General features: G+C 40.7%; 1 protein-coding gene across 21 annotated transcripts in view; it reads right to left on the bottom strand.

The window, feature by feature from the left end:
• PHF21A (PHD finger protein 21A) overlaps positions 1-19,896 on the bottom strand; it is a 189,544-nt gene that overhangs the window by 26,836 nt on the left and 142,812 nt on the right. For 15 of the 21 annotated variants that reach the window (XM_070383472.1, XM_070383465.1, XM_070383461.1 and 12 more), the window contains 4 exons: positions 16,352-16,552; positions 10,077-10,328; positions 7,882-7,971; positions 3,647-3,940 (listed from right to left, as the gene is read on the bottom strand). In XM_070383472.1, the coding sequence (XP_070239573.1) occupies positions 3,647-3,940; positions 7,882-7,971; positions 10,077-10,328; positions 16,352-16,552 (837 nt within the window). The remainder of the gene's footprint in view (positions 1-3,646; positions 3,941-7,881; positions 7,972-10,076; positions 10,329-16,351; positions 16,553-19,896) is intronic. The other 6 variants (XM_070383476.1, XM_070383478.1, XM_070383475.1 and 3 more) reach the window with 3 other exon arrangements.

Here is a 19,896-nt window from a genome sequence, read left to right as displayed (position 1 = left end):
TGTGCGATCTTCCTAGATCAGGGAGCAAACCCGTGTCTCCTGCATTGGCAGGCAGATTCTTTACCACTGAGCCACCAGAAAAGCCCTCTGGCTTTTCTTAGAGAAGTTTTCCATATGATAAAAATTGGCTACTGTCAAAAAGTAGCTGCCTCCTTGAGACGGAGTATATTACTCTGCAGTTTACCGCAGTCTTTTCTACTTTCTATTCTTTTTTTTTTTAATTTTATTTTATTTTTAAACTTTACATAATTGTATTAGTTTTGCCAAATATCAAAATGAATCCATCACAGGTATACATGTGCTTGACACCAAGGCCAAAATGTCAATTTTGTCACACTGGTCTTACTATTTCAAAGATAAATTAAGAATACGACTGGGATATCTCTTGTATTCATGTTCCCATTGAAAGTGGGAAAAAAAAAACCCATTTGTTTACTCCCAATCTGTGTAATTTATTTTTATTTCCTACTCTGCACCTGTACGAATTTGCAAATCTTGTTCTTTTTTGGTTTTAAAAGATAGAAACCAAAAACTCTGGAAAATACTAGAACTAAATTAGCCACATATACCTCTGAATTACAAATTCACCTTTTGAGGCCACAATGCACAAATAATCAAAGTCAGACACCTACAAAGGTTTTAAATGTCCAAGTGGTCACACCAATCAAGGTTAAAATTTGGATTGAGAGCAAAGCAAAATCCATCTTTTGGTCACTTGGCTCTGTTTTCCCCACTGGAGGGCAAAGAGTCACTACCTCAAATTTCCTTAAAGGGAAGACTGGGATTTGAAGATAATATATAGGATAATATTCTCAACTTGGAAGTACTTTTTTTTTTTTTTAAAAAGAAGATACTGTGTAGGTTTCTATATAAAATAATAAATGGAAGTAGGGGAATAGGTAGCAATCTGACAAATTTTCCCATAGAACCTGGGATTTTTTCAGCAGTCTAGCCTTGGGAAATACACAGAAGGCTTTGTTGCAGGGGATGGGATGGCATGGCATGGATAAAAAATGAACATTAATTCCTGGGAACTAACTGTGCCAGGCACAGTCTAACAGACTTTAAGTGCTTTATGACTTTCTAGCATCCACAGGTGTTTAGCCCCGTTTCACAGAATGCTGGAGAGGACAAAGACATAAAAGGAAGCAGAGTCGGGGCTCGGATGTAAGTTTGTCTGGCCTTACCTACTTTTCTGCCTTAAATATGTTTCTAGCCTCAAAGCTCTTTAAACTTTACCACTCAGTTTCTCACAGCCACAATGTAATATGGCTTCTAATAAGGGATAAGACAGGGGCTCTTTCATCTGGGGTGGATAAGAAGTTGCAGATGCCTAATGGGGGCAGGGGGAGGAGAAGTGGACAACTGCTGTTACAGCTGATGTTACCTCTTTCCTTTCCTACAGGGAAGCCTTTGAAACTACCCAACCTGCCGTGCTTCCTCCTATGAAGGCAGAGTCACAGCACCTGCCCCAAATGCTCTAGAGACTGAGTTTTGTGATGGCACAGGCTTTAACTTACCAACCCTCATGTCAGTACATGTAGCGTAACAGCTGGCACGGAATCAACACATTTTTATTAAGTGATTGCTATCATCCTAAACAAAAGAGCAGAAAGCAGAAAGGAACCCATCTAGCCTGGTCACATACAGAATGTTAGGATACAGGTTTGGGTATCTCTACGAGTAGGCTGTAAGTGGTACTTCCGTGGCTACATATTGCCTATCTATTAGATCTCTTAAACAGCTTTAAATGAGATGCTGGAAATGAAATATGAAGAGAAAGGGGGAGAGTAGAAAGATCTGAAGATAATCTTGAGAATGGAGTCTAAAGAGAATCCTTGCTGACTGAGCTTGATAATCTGTAGGACTGCTATGCTAAACTAGAACCGCAATGACTGCATTTATTTATCAGATCAACAAGAAGGGAGCCCATGGAATTCACTGCTGGAAAAGTTTTTTTAATTTATAGATATATTTTTATGGTATTATAATTAACATGAAGAGCTCTATCAATATGTAAGGCTGAGATAGGAAAATATATTCAAGATCTAATACGGAAAAAACAAGTTACAAAGTAATATATAATCTGATTTTGCCTTTTGCTTTAAAAAGAAAATATGGACGAATACGATGCTAAACTGCTAGTAGAAACTTAGAAGGCAAAAATTATGGGAGAAGTTTACTCTCTTCACAGATCATGAAGGAATGCACTTTCTACCGTATGTATCTCTGTAATGTCTGGATTTTCTTTTACTATGAATGTGTATCATCTTTGTAATCAGAAAAAAATAAAAAATGGAAAATATTTTTGTCTCCTAAAAGTATCTTGATCAAATAAGAGGTCAAAGAGAAATAACATTCTAAAATAATGTTTTGAAACCACATTCTTTGTAACTCTAAGGCTCCTCAGAGGTCGTCTGAGAGCCAGCATGGGATATGACGGCAGATGGTCTACAAACATGACTCCACCCAAACTCCTAAGCTTGGGCATCTTACTTTCCTTATTTCATACTGAAGTTCGCTGATAATAAATTTGAAAACTTCTGATCTAAAATGCATGTGAAGTCACTTATCTCTAAATATTCCTCAAAGCATCTCCTAGGGTTTGAGTAGGCTCCCCAGGAATAGAATAGTGTTTTTGCTTGTGTTTCCTGATACAAGATTGTGGTACCCAGATTCTTAGTGCCAGATTAGCAGCATTTATGAGCTGCCCGGGTAGAAAGCCGGTATTCCATGCATAAGGCTCCTCTGTTCAAGGCGGCCAAGGCAGCAGGAAGCCTTCTCATTTCCCACCATCTGGCCAGCCTCTCTGAATCATGGTCAGCCACCCAGAAGCAGAAGATTCAGGATCACCAGAGACTATTTTCAGATGAATGAGAACTCAAGCCTGAGCAATTAGAAATAGGTCAATGACTTTTTAAAGCAACCTTCTTAAAAGAGCTTTTCTTTGCAAAAGTCTTTCTTGTCATTGGTTTTTCTTTAAATAGAGTATGGTGACTGCCTATAAATCCTTCTTCTTGGTTTTAAAACTCTTTCTGTCATAGAACCCTTATGTATTCTTGGAGGTTTAGTTCTATAGACTTGCATTTCTGACACAAAATCTGATTTTAGAAATATAAATGAAAGGCTTCAATATTTGAGCTAAATGTCTGTAACCTCTAGAGTTAAAAGAACGCTTTTAGAAATCTTAATTTTTCATTGGCTCCTCATTGTCTGTGAGAGACAGGGAAAATCTTTGTAATGAAATTCTTTTCCTTGTTTTGTTTATTCTTCCTGACTTTTATAGTGATATCCTCATCTGGATTCTCACCGGGCAGAAAGGAACATGGCATTTTCTGTTTACTTCCTTATCTGTGCTTCCTGACTGAGGGCAGTAGAACTCATCTGTGAATTTCTGCTTCTGAACCAGCAGGGGGAGCTCACCCACACAAGAATCAGAATCCACCTACAAGGAGATGGTGCGTAAAGCAACCCCAACTTTCTTCAGTAAGAATGGCCCTTTTGTACTGTGGATAAATTATCTCCTGATAAGCAACTAACAATGGTGCTGAGATAAAGAGCCTTTGAGAAGATAAAGACCCCTTACAGGCTGCCCAGCCTCAACGGCAAAGCTACTGCCCAAAGCAGGTGCACACTGAGCCTGTACCTGTTTTTCAAGGCTTGGCTTGCTAAGCTGTACAGTCTGAGGTCCAGCGAGTCTGGTCCCTGGAGTAGCTATCACAATGCTGGTGAGCTGGGCCATGGGGAACGTTTTGGCTATGGTTGCAGTCTGCCCATTGACGACACGGACGGGGTGGATAGAATTCTGGGAGGTAGGGAGGGTCGTGGGGGTGAACTTGGTCAACATGACGGGCCTCTGGATAAGCTGAGGAGCTGCGAGCATGGGAGGAGGTGCTGGGGCAATAGGAATGTTATTCTGGGCCACAGGCTTGGGTCGAACCTATGGAGAAAGAAAGAACAATTATCGTATTACTTAAACTTCTCAAGTCCTATACGCTTTAGACACTGCCAGATCTTCTACACTATATATGTGAAATGGTATTCAGTACAAATATTTATTGATAGCCACTTTAGAATTATCAATTCTACAGATCTCAGGATACATATTATTACAGAGATGCACTGGCTCTTAAGAGGATCCAGATGCTATCCTAGAATGTAGATTTTCTGATTCCAAACCATAGCTCCCTCTCCTATACCATGCCACCTCTTCAGGCTGAGGTCAGATGCCTAATCCAGAGACTGGTCCCACCCAGAACTTGTGCCTAGCAATGGTAATCACACTGCCAGTGTCCTGAACTCGCATCCTAACTTTCTTCATGCCCACAGCTTTAGTTCACTCTCATCTCTGGCCCTCTAACTCCCCGTTCTCAGCCAGTCCTTCTCTAGGTCTCCCTTGGGGCTTCCTCTGCCTCTGCTCAATCCAAAATATAACTATTTCTCAGGGTTTTGTCCTGGAACCCCTTTACTTCCCAATGTCCTCACTCCTCCTGGGAATTCTCACGCATCCTATGGCTTCAATTACTATCTACATATTGAAGACTTCCACACTTAGATCTTAGGACCAGACATTTCCTGAACTTCAGAATCATTTGTTCATCTCTCTGTTATACATCTCTACTTGGAAATTTCACAAGAAGTTTAAAATCAACATGTCTAAAACTCATCAACTTCTTCCAATCCTTTCGTCTTATAATCATTACCTCAGTAAATGTACCTTAGAAGAAAAAAAAAAAACCTTCAGAATCATTCCTAATGCTTCCACTCTACCTCTGCTTCCTAAATCCTTCTCAAATATGTCTACTTTTCTGTCCTCACTGCCACTACACTAGCTGTATCATTTTACTGAAACAGTGGCAGAAAACTGTGATTAAAACATGGGATTATCCTTGCCTGTGTTCAAATCCTGGTTCTACCACTTACTAGTTAGCTGCGTAACCTAAGGTAGCATACCTGATCTCTCTAAGCCAGTATTTTTTAAACTTTCTAAATTGTGACTGGAGGCAAAATCCTTTCTCCTTATACATAAGAATTTGACCTTCAGTTAACTCTAGCTGTACACCCCTGGAAGTCTGATAACAGAAGAATGCCAACTATGTTAGTAGGAACACTGCTTATGGTAAAAATGACCTCTTGTTGCTAAATCAAATCTACTATTTCCATTACTTGCAAAAACCACAGATAGAAATTTGCTATAAACACTTTTGAAAAAAAAGATCAGATACCATGCTTTGGGCTTCCTAAAATGGGGTGACTCTTATACCCGGGCATGTCCACTGCGGGGACCTTGAAAGCCGAATTGTTGCAAGATACACTGGGCTCCTGAGAGGCATAAGGCTTCTGTGCCAGGGAGGCTCTCTTACTGTCCTGCTGAAGACCTCATTTGCCTGTACCTGAGCAGTCCCTGGATAGCCATAGTGACTGTTGTATGGATGCCTGTAGGGACTCCTACTGAAGAAAAATGTCTGATGCTATCTTGCTGGCAAGTGCTGGTTTCTGTCCTATATCATTCCAAGTGGACTGGTGCAGAGAGTGGCCTTTGATAGTCTTGTGAGTCTGAATACTTAGCTGCGTCTAAGACAACCCTATAGTGTGTGCTGCAGATACATAACAGAAAATACGTTTTACACTGTAAACATAAATATTTATCTATACATAGACATAGACATTTATCTATACATCTATTTTTAAAAAACCTCATGAAACAATACTATGTGCAACATACTCTAACATTTCCTTTCTGTTTTCTTCATTTTACTTAAGAACTCTGGTTACAGTCCACCAAATTGATTTCACAGTCTACTAATGGGTCATGACCCACCCTTTGAAAAACAGACTAAACCTTAGATTCTTATCTAAAAAAAAACACCATCTACTTTCACAGAGTTGTTGTGAGGATTAAAATAGATAACCCATGTAAAATGCCCACTACAATAAGTGGCATAGAGTAAGATTCTCTAAACATTAGCTATTGTCATTGTTGACACTGTCCTAATGGTTTTTCCTGCCCCAGTCTAGTCAATCACCAATCTATTCTCTACACAGTGTTAAGGGGGAATTTTCTAGAACAAAAATATAATCATGCCAAGCACTTGTTTGAGAACAATTTAATGGATCCTCACTGTTCCTAGGTAAGGCCCAATTCCTATATAGCCTCCAAGGTTCCCAAGGCACTGGCCCATGGGCTTATCCATCCCCACCTGTTACTCTAGCCTGAGTCAGCCGCGTGGCCCACACGCTCGGCCACATCAAATTTCCTTTGGTTCCTTAAGCCTATGTGTTTCTCACCGCTGTGGACTTGCATACATGTTCCTCTTTCTGCCCGGCACGTTTTTATTCCTCCTCCACAACTATGTCAAACTAACATCATTAGGACTTTAGGTCTAAGATTGAATGTCAACTCTTCAAGGAAACTTTCTGTAATACTCAACGGATGAGATGGGTGTCCTTCTCATGTGTTCTCAGACTATACAGTACTTCCAACAATTGTACAGTAGCTAAGAAGTGTCCAATTCTTTGCAACCCCATGGACTGAAGCACACCAGGCTTCCCACCTCCTGAAGCTTGCTCAAACTCATGTCCACTGAGTCAGTGATGCCATCCAACCATCTCATCCTCTGTCACCCACTTCTCCTCCTGCCCTCAATCTTTCCCAGCATCAGGGTCTTTTCCAGTAAGCTGGCTCTTCGAATCAGGTGGCCAAAGTATGGGAGCTTCAGCTGTAGCATCAGTCCTTCCAATGAATATTCAGGGTTGATTTCCTTTAGGATTGGCTAATTTGATCTCCTTGCTGTCCAAGGGTCTCTCAGGAGTCTTCTCCAGCACCAGTTTGAAAGCATCAGTGGACACAGTGATTGCCGTACGTGTGTCGGAAGCTGCATGAGGCTGAGAACTATCTTGAAACCCTCACATCCATAGTTCTTAGGGCCCTTTTGATACCTACAGCATTAAGGATTTACTTGATAAATTATTGATTTATCTCATGTTAGCACTGCCCATCCCCCTCCCCAAGGCAATTCAGAAATCACTAATGGCCGCTGACCACTCACTTCCTTCAAGCCCTTCTCTCTCTGTCTGAAAGCTAAGGCTTCAGATAGGAATACCCAATCTTTCTACCAGGCAAGGCAACTCCCCGTCAAAACCCATACTGGGACAATCCTGGTAGTCTGTCACGAAAATGGTGAGTTCAGCCCAATTGCTGGAGGAGCGCTCTCATGAGAATACGGGCAGTGCTGCTTGGGTCTGGGCTCCCTAGTAGCTTCCTAGCCTAAGTCTTTGTTAGCAAGACTTTGGGTTTCAGTATAAGGCTCAGTGCCATCACTTCCCAGGGAACAGAATGCTTTCTACTAGTTGGCTTGCTACTGTCTCCTCCCTACTCGCCTCAGCATATGGGGTTCAGTGGTGGGGGAGAGAAGGGAGAACTGCATTCCTTCCCCATTGACAGGCAGTTCTGGCTAAATTCTTCCAGTAAGTTGATGTCATAAGGTTAAAAATGGCGCTATCTTAATTATTTTAAACTTAGGACAGTTTCCCTTTCCATACATCCCTCTGCTACAGCCTTTTGTCATTGCTAAAAACAACCCCCTGATGATAACATAAGCTTCTTCTGAGGGACTTCCCTGGTGGTCCAGTGGTTAAGACTCCATACTTCCACGGCAATGGGCAAGGGTTCAAATCCTGGTCAGGGAACTAAGAACCCATATGCTGTGTGGCCAAAAAAAAAGCCTTCTTCATGGTATAGGGATCTGCAGCTAGAATCTTTTGCTAAGTGGGATCTGAATACAGCTGAATTGACAAGTACATTATAGGCTGCTTCTTAAGGGTCCACAAGGATTCTTGTCTCAACTAACCTGTCACTGGGCTTGGCACTGATATACTTACCTGTGGAAGAAAGTTTGGACGTGGAGTGAGTCTAGGAGGGGGGATAAACTGTGGTACTTTGATGGGCTGAGGAGGTGTTGCCTGAACCTGCTAAAAAAAAATGAGAAAGACAAATCAGAGGGGAAAATAATTACTCAATATAAAATAAAAGCTAGGCATCCTTTTTTTTAAGAGTATAATTGCTTTACAATGTGTGTTAGTTTCTGCTATACAACAAATTGATCAGCTATATGTATACACATATCCTCCCCGCTCCTGAGCGTCCCTCCCACACCTCAAGGTCGTCACAGAGCACCGAGCTGAGCTCCCTGTGCTGTGCGCAGCCTCCCACTAGCTCTCTGTCCCACACACGGTCGTGTACGCACGTCACTGCTACTCTTCCGATTCACCCCACCCTCCCCCTCCCGTGGCCACGTGTCCATTCTCTACATCTGTGTCTCATTCCTACCCTGTAAATACGTTCATCGGTGCTATTTTTCTAGATTCCATATATATATGCGTTAAAATGTGATATTTTTCTCTTACTTACTTCACTCTATATGACAGACGCTAGGTCCATCCACATCACTACAAATGACTCAATTTTGTTTCTTTTTATGGCTGAGTAATATTCTATTGTATACATGCACCACATCTTCTTTATCCATTCAGATGTCGATGGACATTTAGGTTGCTTCCGTCGTCCTGGCTATTGTAAATAGTGCTAAAGCTCAGTATTCTTAAAGGATTTTCAGCATCACTATTCTCTCCATCAGACATTATTTTCTACAAGCTTTCACTGGAGAATTAACCATCTGAATTAACATCACCTTAAGAAACTTTCTTACTCTCCTGCTTGCATGCTTTGCCCCATAAAGTGAACCAATCACATTTGTTTCCTTATACCTCTAATGTAGAACATAACAGACTCGGCAATCTTAGATGCTTTCCTTTGACATTCAAGAACTCTTGTACTTGTGTATTTTAAAAGTCAACACTGATTCCAAAGTAAAATCAAATTTGCAGCCTGGACAGATGGGCTTTTTCCTAATATAAGAGTTTTACCTAACAGTGAATGGCTTTCTTCCTACAAAGAATTCTCTAACTCTCAGCATCTGGCTGAGTTATTTGGCTGGTTCCCTGAAGATTCCTGGGTAAGCAGCAGAGCTTCCTTTTAAGGCCCTCTAGCTTCACTCACCACTGGTCATCATTCGAAAGCCACCAAGAGCCTTTAGCTTCCACTTTAAGAACAGACTTTTAAACTGCAATTTGGATATATTCTGAAAACATTGGGTTTTAGATGGCTTTATCCTAGAAATCTCAAGAACAATTTTTGTTCAAGAACTTCTTCCTTCCAGAGGTCGTTTTTTTCTGATGGACCTTGGAATGGACACTGTTATTTGTGTGTCTTAAACATTTTTAAACTGCCCCAACTAACTCCAGTACTTCCTGGGTGCAATTTCAAGGAAGAGTGAACTAAAAAAAATGAGCAGGGCCTTCCCCCTAAACTAGGAGTACAGCACCAGCGCACTCAAGTTTCACAGGGAGGACTGTGGATAGGACAGAGGGACAGCTACATGAAGCCGCGTAAATGCCTCTGTGAAGGGCGTTTCCCCCCTTTAAGTCAAGTCGTATTTTGGCCATCCTTGGTGTCAGGACACCTCTAAAGTTATTTAGATAGTGTGTGTGTGTGTTAGTCGCTCAGTCGTGTCCGACTCTTCACAACCCTATTAACTGTAGCCTGCCAGGCTCCTCGGTCCATGGGATTTTCCAGGCAAGAATACTAGAGTGGGTTTCCATTTCCTTCTCCACGGGATCTGCCCAACCCAGGGATTGAACCTGGGCCTCCCGCACTGAAGACTCTTTACTGTCTGAGCCACCAGGGAAGCCTCAAGTACTAGAGTGGGTTGCCATGCCCTCCTCAGGGCATCTTCCTAACAACCCAGGGACTGAACCCAGGTCTTCTGCATTGCAAGTATATTCTTTACTGACTGAGCCACCAGGGAAGCCCCTATAGAAACCCTAATCCTAACCCTAACCCCTATAGATAGTAGGAATGCCATATTCCTTCGTCAGCCCCAAAGGCAAGTTTGGTAATGGTAGAAGACTGATGGAGACTGAAAAATCCAGCAGGAGTATAACATGGATATAGGTCTACAAATGCATAGCCTGAACCCTCTCATGTGGGCACACATAAGTAGCAGCTGCTGGCTTACCAGAGTGACTGTGTTTTTTGCCACAATTTGGACAGCCTCTGCCCCAGGCCCAGTGACCTTACTAGACGTCTGGAGGTTGACTGGTGTGTTCTGCACATCAGTGCTGAGCACAGCCTTCTGACTGTTGATGGCGGTCACCATAGCAATGGTAGGTCTCTGGCCCACAACAGAGGCAGGCATGGTCGCAGTTGCTGCTTTCAAGACGAGAGGTAGTGTCTTTGTGGTAATCATAGAAGCTGTAGTTACAGTCTTCTAGGAGACATGGAGAACAGATATTAGGACACTGAAGTGTCATCCCACTAAACAAAATGCTAACCTCCAGAAGAAAACAAAGCAATGGTTCTCATAATCAGTCAAGCTTTTTGGTGTAACATTTCTTTTGTGTACACAGAGCACAGTTCTTACTACAGGGCAAGACAATGTCAAGTTTGTCAGAGTTCTCAAATTTAGCTTCAAGTCTGTTTATAGTAATAACTGCAAGATAATATGCTGCAGGATTTTCAACAAGGAAAAGAGTGGGTTTACAGATAGAGCATATGAGTGTAACTATTTCTTCTGGTTTTGTAAATTTTTGCTTCCTCTCAATTTAAACTTTGTAAAAGTTGTAAATCAATGAGGTACACACCATCTCTAACTGTTACAACCTCATCAATATGAAGAAACTTATCATATAATTCTGGTTATCTGCCTTCTGTGACACAAAGCCTGGGATAAAAGGACAGTCAGTGTATTTTAATTCTTTTGAGTGTCACCTTGGAGAGGAGGAAAGGAAACTCACATGAGAATTAGTACAATTTGTTGCCTCAAAGGCAGTAAATCCCCAATTCTAGATAATGAAACCTATTAACCAACTAGTATAGTAAATACCAGCTCTTGATTCCAAAGGGATATGAGTCACTATCAACAATCTTCTCTCGGGAGGACTGCTGCAGAAGTGATTAAAGACCCAGAAAAAGGCGATGGGGTGGAAACAAACACCTGAGTTTCAGAAAGTTTGATAGACCAGAGTCTGTACTAAGATGAGAGGACGTCACTGATGCTCCACAAGCACTTCTGCAGCTTTGGAGCTGTATTTCTCTAGATTTTTCTACTAGCATAACTAAAGGAGGCAGCTACAAAAGAAGAAAATATAAACAATCTCATTTCATGGCACATACATCTATCGAATGCTACTCGTCACTCAATATAGAGATGTTTCAGAAACATGAAAATATACCTGGTCTAACTTGTTGGTTCTCATTTTATCATATTTCATCTTTTTCTTCTTACTTTGTACTTGCCCTGTTCAGTTTCGTAGCTAATAGCCACATGTGGGTATTCAAATTTAATTAAAACAAAATAAAAATTAAAATATCAGTTCCTCAGTGACAGTAGCCACTCTGAAAGTATTTATAGCCACATGTGACTAGCAGCTACCAAACTGGCCAGTGGCGTTTTCAACACCACAGAAAGTTCTATTGGACAAACACTGCCCCTCAACCAGGGTGAAGGACCCCACTCTCCCTGAAATAGATCTGAACAAATTCCTTTGTGAATTTCTATTTCAGTGTTTATGCAAGTCCTTGTGTAGTAAGTCATTTGGTTCTAAGTAATTTTTCTGCCTTAAACATTCACGTGACAATACACTTGCATGTATTATCTAACTTTTTAACACCTTTTTTTTTAACCAAAAAAAGGTAATAAGCTGACCTCATCTATTCCATATTGAGAATAATCAGCGATCCTTATTGATGCCTACAATTAAAATCACCCAAATGTTTCCTCTTCCCTTAGTCAATGATACAAGATGGCTTATTTTCCTTGCCACTGTCCTCTCCAGTGTGAAATGGGAGTAAAAGGGGAAACACTGAAAATTATTATTTATTTTGGGAGGTAGCAGGCCATCCACTGCCTATCAGCGATGAAAACCAAATAAAAGCGAAATGCTATTTATCATCAGAAATGTTACAGTAGTATAGCGAAAAGGACTGACTTTATATTACCAGCTATCTTAATATCTGTTTTTAACCCAGTGTGATATTAGTTCTATCTTTCAATTTAAAACGTTTAAATACACAGAACTTTTGAAGTGGTGAGCAAGTCACACCAGATGGCATTCAATCCTGGTACCACCACGAGTTGTGGAAGGAAAGCTATAATCAGCAGAACTCACTGACATGGATTTTAAAAACGTTTGTGCATGTTGTACTACGTTAAAAGAGGGTCAGTATACTTCTGTTTGAAATATGCTTGGTTCAGGTTAAGTCATTATCAATTTTCTGACTAATTATTCTTAAAAAGTGAGTAAAACCCCAAACTAACCTGAATTATATACTTACCATTAACTGCAACACTAAAAAGCACTGAATTCTAACAAGTGTGTTCACATGTTAGCATTTTTATTCTACTTTAGAAGTATTTAGTTGTAGCTAATTTCACTCCTATCTTCTAGCAGCTGCGTGACTCTCTTTGAATATAAAGGCACAAGACCTAGTACTGTATGTTCTGATGAAAAGCTTCTGATGAATACATTTGCTAACCATTTACTGACACCAGGTATTGCCACGGGTACTGGTTGGCTCTTTACTCGTCTGGTGCTTATTCTGTTCTAAGTGCAAGGGAATATAAACCGATCCTGGAGTTCTGAGTTTAGATGACAAAGAGAATCTGAATATTTTGATATCCAAACCTAATGAAAACCTCTGAGTTTTTCTGGAAGGAGGAAGAGAAGACACAGAAAGGAAAGGTGCCCCCAAACAGAGAAAGTTAGTTTTATGGAAGCTGTGATTAGTCCTTGACTGGTTGATGCAGTCCAAGTATGATCTCTTCCAAGAGACGACAGTAGTTTTCCCAGTTTCATAAAGGGGTTCTTTATGGACAAAACCAAAACTGCATGAACTAGAAGTTAATGCAGAAAATACATGGCAAGAAGTACTAACAGCAAAATCTTTTTATTTTTTTGCTAAGTTATTGGTTTTTTACAGTCACATGTGGCTAGTGGCTGCAAAGCACAAGGTACTGAATTTAAAAAGACCAGCTCCAATGTACAAATCAGAATTTAAGAGGGATTATTACTATGGGCTCTAATTAACTTCCACATCTATTTCAGATTGTTGGTTTAGTTCTGAATGGAAGGTAACCGTTGTACACTTGGACAGCTATCAGTAGAATTCCACTCCCTTTTGTCTCTAAGGGTTTATTTTCTGTTTGGTTTTACTAATTGCATGCTTCTTTATATCTGTATTCATTTAAAATGACAGAGTTGTGAGTATAAGTTGAAGAGCACACCTGTGTTCAACTGTTCTTTCATTGTTTTCTGTAGATTGGAAAATTTTCAAAATATACATACAAACATGAGCTGGAGTTAGCTAAGTAAAGGGAACTGGTTTCCTTCCCCCATCCCTCCCTCTCCCCAGCCTTGGTACATGCTAATCATCCAACTTAGAATAAAACGCTTGCTCTTCCTAGCCTCTCCTCTTTGCTCACACAGATCGCCAAATTTATAGTTAATCCTTTCTGGACTGAAACATTTAGTATATGCCATATATTAAACTTCCCATTTGTCCCTAACCTCATGAACCTTTAATGACTCCCTATGACTGCCAAAAACCCCCAAAGTTCTGCCACAGGTTGGAGAGCTTCCACAAGCTAGCCTCTTCCTACTTCCTGGCTCTATCTCCCTCCCACCACTTCCTGGAATCCAGGCTCCAGCCACATCAGCCTCCTTGCTATTCCCAAGGCACGCATTTCCTTTCTGTCCGTACTTTTGTTCACACTTCTCTCTGCAGTGTGCCGCTCTTTCCCCTCTGCCCCATCACTGAGCTCTCTTATCTGTCAAAGCCCTGATCAAAAGCTACCTTCTTTATGTAGCACTCTCTGATCCCTCTGGTCAATATTACTGTCCTTGGGTATTTTCACAGCTCCTCATTGGTGTTTTCATTTTTTTCTTGTTAGCTGTTTACATCTTCCTCTCTTCTGGATTTTTTAAGTTCTTGAAGACAGAAACCCTATCTTATTTATGAATCTGTCCTCTCCAGTGCCCAGCACTGGGCTTGCATATAGTAGAGACTCAATCAATATTTACATAATTAATGAAAAGAATTATCACAGTTTACCAGAGTCTAGGCAGGGACATTGCTGTTGTTCAGTTGCCAAGACATTACTACCTCTCTGTACTAAAAGCCAGCATATTAGGAGCACCCAATAAATAATGATGGACAGTTTACCATAAAAACAAAACCCCCAAACTTGAAGATCTTTTAGCTTTTATTGTAAAAAAAAAAAAAAAGGCAATATAAAACAAGCTTAGCTAAATCAGTTAAAATATCAGATAGGCTACCAGATGGAGCGGCCACAGTTTTGGGAATAGCCCCAGGCCCCTTACTATTGCCATCCCAAACCAGTACAGAACTCAGATTACCAGGGAACAGATGGAGCAGCCACAGTTTTGGGAATAGCCCCAGGCCCCTTACTATTGCCATCCCAAACCAGGACAGAACTCAGATTACCAGGGAAGGGAATAGCTATTGTTTAAGTATTAGGTAATTATTTCCTCTGATTTGTGCAATATCGAATGGTACTTGAAGAAGAAGTTTCCATGGATTAATAGAGAAAACTCCTAGTACCAGGAAACAATGAATTCTAAAAAAACTCCTTCCATGTAAACACCTTCTGATCAAACTGTACTTTGGAAAGAGAACAACCAATCCAACTCTGTTAAAAACTCCAAAAGAAGTAAACTGATAGACAACCTTTTAGAAGAAATGCAAGTCCTGGTCAGGGGGGTTTTAAAGTCAGTTCGAATGCCTCATTTCCAAATAGCTTTAGAGATCAGGGTAAAAATGATGCAGGTCACTCTAGCTACCTGATTTACAATGAGGACTCTTCATTTTTCCTTCTTTGGCCTTTTATATAATGTTAGTATTTCTCTTTTGGACATTGTATAGCAGTTTAGAGTAGCAAATGGACAGGTTTTTCAGTCAGAATGTCTGGGTTCAAATCTTTGCTCTACCACGTAACATTCACATGATTTTAGGCAATTACTAATTTCTCTATGCCTTAGTTTTCTTCTCTAGAAATCAGAGATAATAATAATAATACTGTCCTAGGAGGGCTGGGGTGAGGACTGTGCACATTGTACATGTAAAGCCCTTAGGAGAGTGCCAGTATAACGTTACAACCTCTGTCAAATGTATCTTCAGTATTTTTATAAGTATTTTTTTGCATTTGCAAAATATTGTGTATGAACCAGTCCAACTGTACATAAACAGTGACTAACCAAGTAAACTATACTCTTTTGCTCTACATATAAAGATATGGTGGAGATGGTGTTGGTGGGTGAGCGGTGTCTATGCTTAGGTTTCAGAAGATCCCCAAATCCTTGAAACCATGTGCAAAAATGACTGCATTAGGTGTGAATGTGTATTTTTCCGGGGAGGAAATCCATGGCTTCACAGAGTCTCAGAGGAGTCTGTGACCTCCAAAGACCAGGAGCCACTGCTGAAGAGTCCCAATTTAAAAGGTATGCCCACACTACATATAAGAGTGTGGAGATCAAGCTTGATTACTTCTCTTAATTGAATCATTTCTAAATACATCCTTTTCTGTGTGTCTTGAATGCCTTAATATTCTTACATTATGTGGTAGTATAAATGCCTTTTTCAGTAAAATCATTTATTTGCACAGCTACACCAATTAGAATGTTCTTAAGCTTTCCACTCCTCAGCACTATTTTTGACTTGTAGCTTCCATTTCAGATTTCCTTCACTGTATGAGAACAAATACATATTCTCATATGAGATGAATATGAACTTGGAAGTGAATATTTCATTTCTATGAAATATATCACCTTCTAAATGCCTCTTTCTACTGGTCCCATGGGCATTGATCCTGGAATATTTCCACACCAACTGCTAAGCATTCCAGAAAAACCATTCTTGAGGATGTCAAGTCACAGAGACATTTAGAACAAGTGTAAATAAACACTTTCAGAAATTCAAAATAAGACTTTAATTCTGCTCTAATACAGAGACATGACTTTTCTTTGATTACCTTTTCCCCTTCTTTGGACACATGGGAAATCATTTTAACTTTTACTCTTTGGTAATGTTATTTCTTTCTGCCGATGAATTCCAAGTGATTGTTATCCCAGACACAGTATAAAAAAGTAACCAAAAGAACTTCTGCTCAGTGCTAGTTCAGCTTGTTAGTGCAGGCTGAAACAGGACCTAGCTCTCCGTGACCAGTGACAACTCAGCCCACGGCATGAAGCGTGGGGTGCCGGTCCACACGCATACCTGCGGCGCGGTCAGGCCGGGGGAGGACGCAGCCGCCTGCGCGTGGTGGTGGTGGTGCTGCTGCTGCTGTAGCTGCTGCAGTGGCTGCTGCTGTGCTGTTTGTAGTTTGTTTTCAGACTGTGGCAATGGCTGTATTTGGAACTTGTCTGGTTGTTCTTGCTTTACTATCAGGTTTTTCCGTAGCTGTTCAACTACTCTTTTCTACCAAATGAGGACAAAAAAGAATAAAATCTATTAGAATATTGTTCTATCAGCTGTAGAGAAATAGGCAGCAATCATATGCCCCTGACAACTTTTCTGGAACCAGCTAAATCTAAAACTGGTTACATCTAAAATTTAGACAACAGATAAGACAACTGAGAAGAAACCCATGGCATAAGACACACTTCATATATAAAGGGAAGCTGAGCCACAGATGAGAAGAAAAGCTAGGGGAGGGCACACAGCAGAGCTGAGACTCCTTGGCTCTTATTACTTGGTGTGCCGGACTGGAAGGACAGTTTAAAGTAGCAGTAAACACATGATTCTGGAGACACACTGCCTCAATTCAAATTTCAGTTCTGCTACTTACCAGTTATATGACATTGGTCAAGTCACATAACCTATCTGTGCTTCAATTTCCTGTTCTGTAAAATGAGGTAATTGACAATAACCTTAAGACTCTTACAAGTACCAAAACGCCTCATGTAAAGTACTCAGAATTATTAGTGGTGTACATTGTTAGTCATTTTTTCTCTTTTGCATCTGATAACATAGATACCAGTCATAGTAATTTTTATTAATCAAACAAACATCATGTATGTACCCCACTTTAAAACATTAAACAGACTTTAAGAAACCTTGATCCCAGCACCATGTGATATACACAACAGAGACTTTAAATTACTGAAACAGGTACCTCATGTAACAGGATTAGGAAAACTTTGTTTAGGCAGAGTAGGGTTTTGAGTATATGGGATGAAATTTTCAGATAAATTTGTTTCCCTGACTTTACTGAAATCAAAGAAAATGGTATGTTCAGAAACTTTCATTACTATAATACTACATTTCAACAAAGTGACACTTCACGGAGGCGCAGACTTAACTTCGTTTGCAACTAAACTTTGCATCTAGAACTACACGGCCAAGTGAATGTCTCTTCACATGGCGTGTGGAGCGGTGGAACTGAAGACTGGCAAATGGCTCAGAGAAAGTACACTGACCGTTTGGGGCCTGCCTTGGGCTCTGACTCTCCGGCCTTAATGGCTGGAAGAAAGTCTAAGCAGTGCTCCTCATTTACGCTTTTGAGGTGAGTTCACCAGCTGAGGTTTGTTACTTCTGACAAAAGCAGGTTGCTATTTTCTAATATAGATTTTAAATAGAGAAGAAGAAGTAAATAAAGATCGCTAAATGAGGGGTTAAGTGAAACCATAAGGGCCAGGCTGATTTTCACATTCCTGCTTATGACTCTAACCAACTTCACTACAAAATACTCTCTAAAGAAGCCAAACCTGCAGGTTATGTGTTTAACCTACTTGAACATTAAGATATTTACAAAATAAAATTTTTTTTAATGTTAAGCCAATACAAAATACATTCTTGACAAAAAAAAAATTTTTTTTTTTTTACTGATTCTTTTTAGGTAATGAAAATATCGTATAAAGGCTGGTGAAGGGGGAGTAGGCTGTACTTCACACTCTGCCAGCACTGCCTCTCTGAGAAGTTAAAACATTAAAAAGAAAAAAGAAAGATGCAGAGTTCAAAGTATTTCCAGAAACCCATCTGCAAAATACGAAAAATGAAAATTAATAAAAATATAAAATTCTTATAAAAATAACTTTCAAGTCTTCAAAATCCTATTTCTCAAATACAGAAGGCAGAGCAATGGAATGGATATAGTTTAAGAGAATGGGAGTAATAGCAGTGGTGCTATGGATAATTCTGAGCATCACATGTAGATTTTATTACTTGGTGACTGCCACAACATTTAGACATGCAACAATTAAATAATTATTTAGAGCTGCTTTCAGTCCCCCTCCCCAACATATTAATCAGCATTAATTAAACATATTAACAAACTAGTTAAAGTGCAGCACCGGCAGCTGAAGAAAGGGACTAGAGAGTCTTTACCAAAACAAAAACAAACCTCCAGCTTAGATCAGGGGGAGGAGGAGAAACAATACAAACATAAATGTGGTATCTGCCAAAAAACAGACTTTGAACAAAAACAGCACCGGAAACTAAATCATTACTATACTAGGCACAAAAGGAAAGGGTGTTTTTCTCCTCTCCAGCCATCCTTGGGAAATACACTGTGCTCTTCCACTTACTGCCTAACCGGGTTAAACTAGAAGCAAGAGACAAAGCTCGGAACCCACTCCTCTTGTTTTGTACAACAGAAGGGAACAGTAGCAGAAAGAACAAGAAAGGGACGCAGGCTAGAGTACTCTGCAGCCATAAGGCTAGAGCAAGGTGACGACCAATCAGAACCAGAATCAGGACCGTGGGAGTCAGTGAGTCACCAGGCATTTACAACTGTCCCTCCCCCGGGGCCTGAAACAAAGAGGGGAGGGGAAGTGGGAGCCTAACACCTGCAAACTTACTAGTCCTTGAGAAGAGGGAAAGAAAGAAAGAATAGAGAGCTGTGCAGACTGGACACAGGTCAGATCACATGAGCTGTGTAATGCTTCCTTTGAAAGAAGGCGCTAGCTAGCATATTTCAGAGAGCCGCTCAGAAATGCATTGCCCTGGCAGTCCTTGCTGTGTTCACCAGAAGATGAGAAGAATATCCAGCATATAGTTGTGCATGTCTATGGATTTTTTTTTTTTTTTAAAGCAAGGTTCAGGTTGATTCGTTATGTCAAACTCCTATTCACTGCATTCTGAAAACCAATGATCTAAAGTTAGATGAGTTCTGGAGTGGAGGTGCTCCTTCTTATGAGCACAGACACTATGCACACTCTTTAAGGGCCAGCCATGAAATTAAAAGACGCTTACTCCTTGGAAGGAAAGTTATGACCAACCTAGATGGCATATTCAAAAGCAGAGACATTACTTTGCCAACAAAGGTCCATCTAGTCAAGGCTATGGTTTTTCCAGTGGTCATGTATGGATGTGAGAGTTGGGCTGTGAAGAAGGCTGAGCACCGAAGAATTGATGCTTTTGAACTGTGGTGTTGGAGAAGACTCTTGAGAGTCCCTTGGACTGCAAGGAGATCCAATCAGTCCATCCTAAAGGAGATCAGTCCTGGGTGTTCTTTGGAAGCAATGATGCTGAAGCTGAAACTCCAGTACTTGGGCCACCTCATGCGAAGAGCTGACTCATTGGAAAAGACTCTGATGCTGGGAGGGATTGGGGGCAGGAGGACAAGGGGACAACAGAGGATGAGATGGCTGGATGGCACCACCGACTCGATGGACGTGAGTTTGAATGAACTCCGGGAGTTGGTGATGGACAGGGAGGCCTGGAGTGCTGCAATTCATGGAGTTGCAGAGTCAGATGCGACTGAACTGAACTGAACTGAACTGAATAAAGGAGAGCTGCCCTGTGCAGTAGTTGGCTCTTCT

Source organism: Bos mutus, chromosome 15 (assembly GCF_027580195.1).
Source record: "Bos mutus isolate GX-2022 chromosome 15, NWIPB_WYAK_1.1, whole genome shotgun sequence".
NCBI lineage: Eukaryota > Metazoa > Chordata > Mammalia > Artiodactyla > Bovidae > Bos > Bos mutus.
Note: the sequence above shows the minus strand (reverse complement) of the source record. Positions and strands in the feature narration are given on the sequence as shown.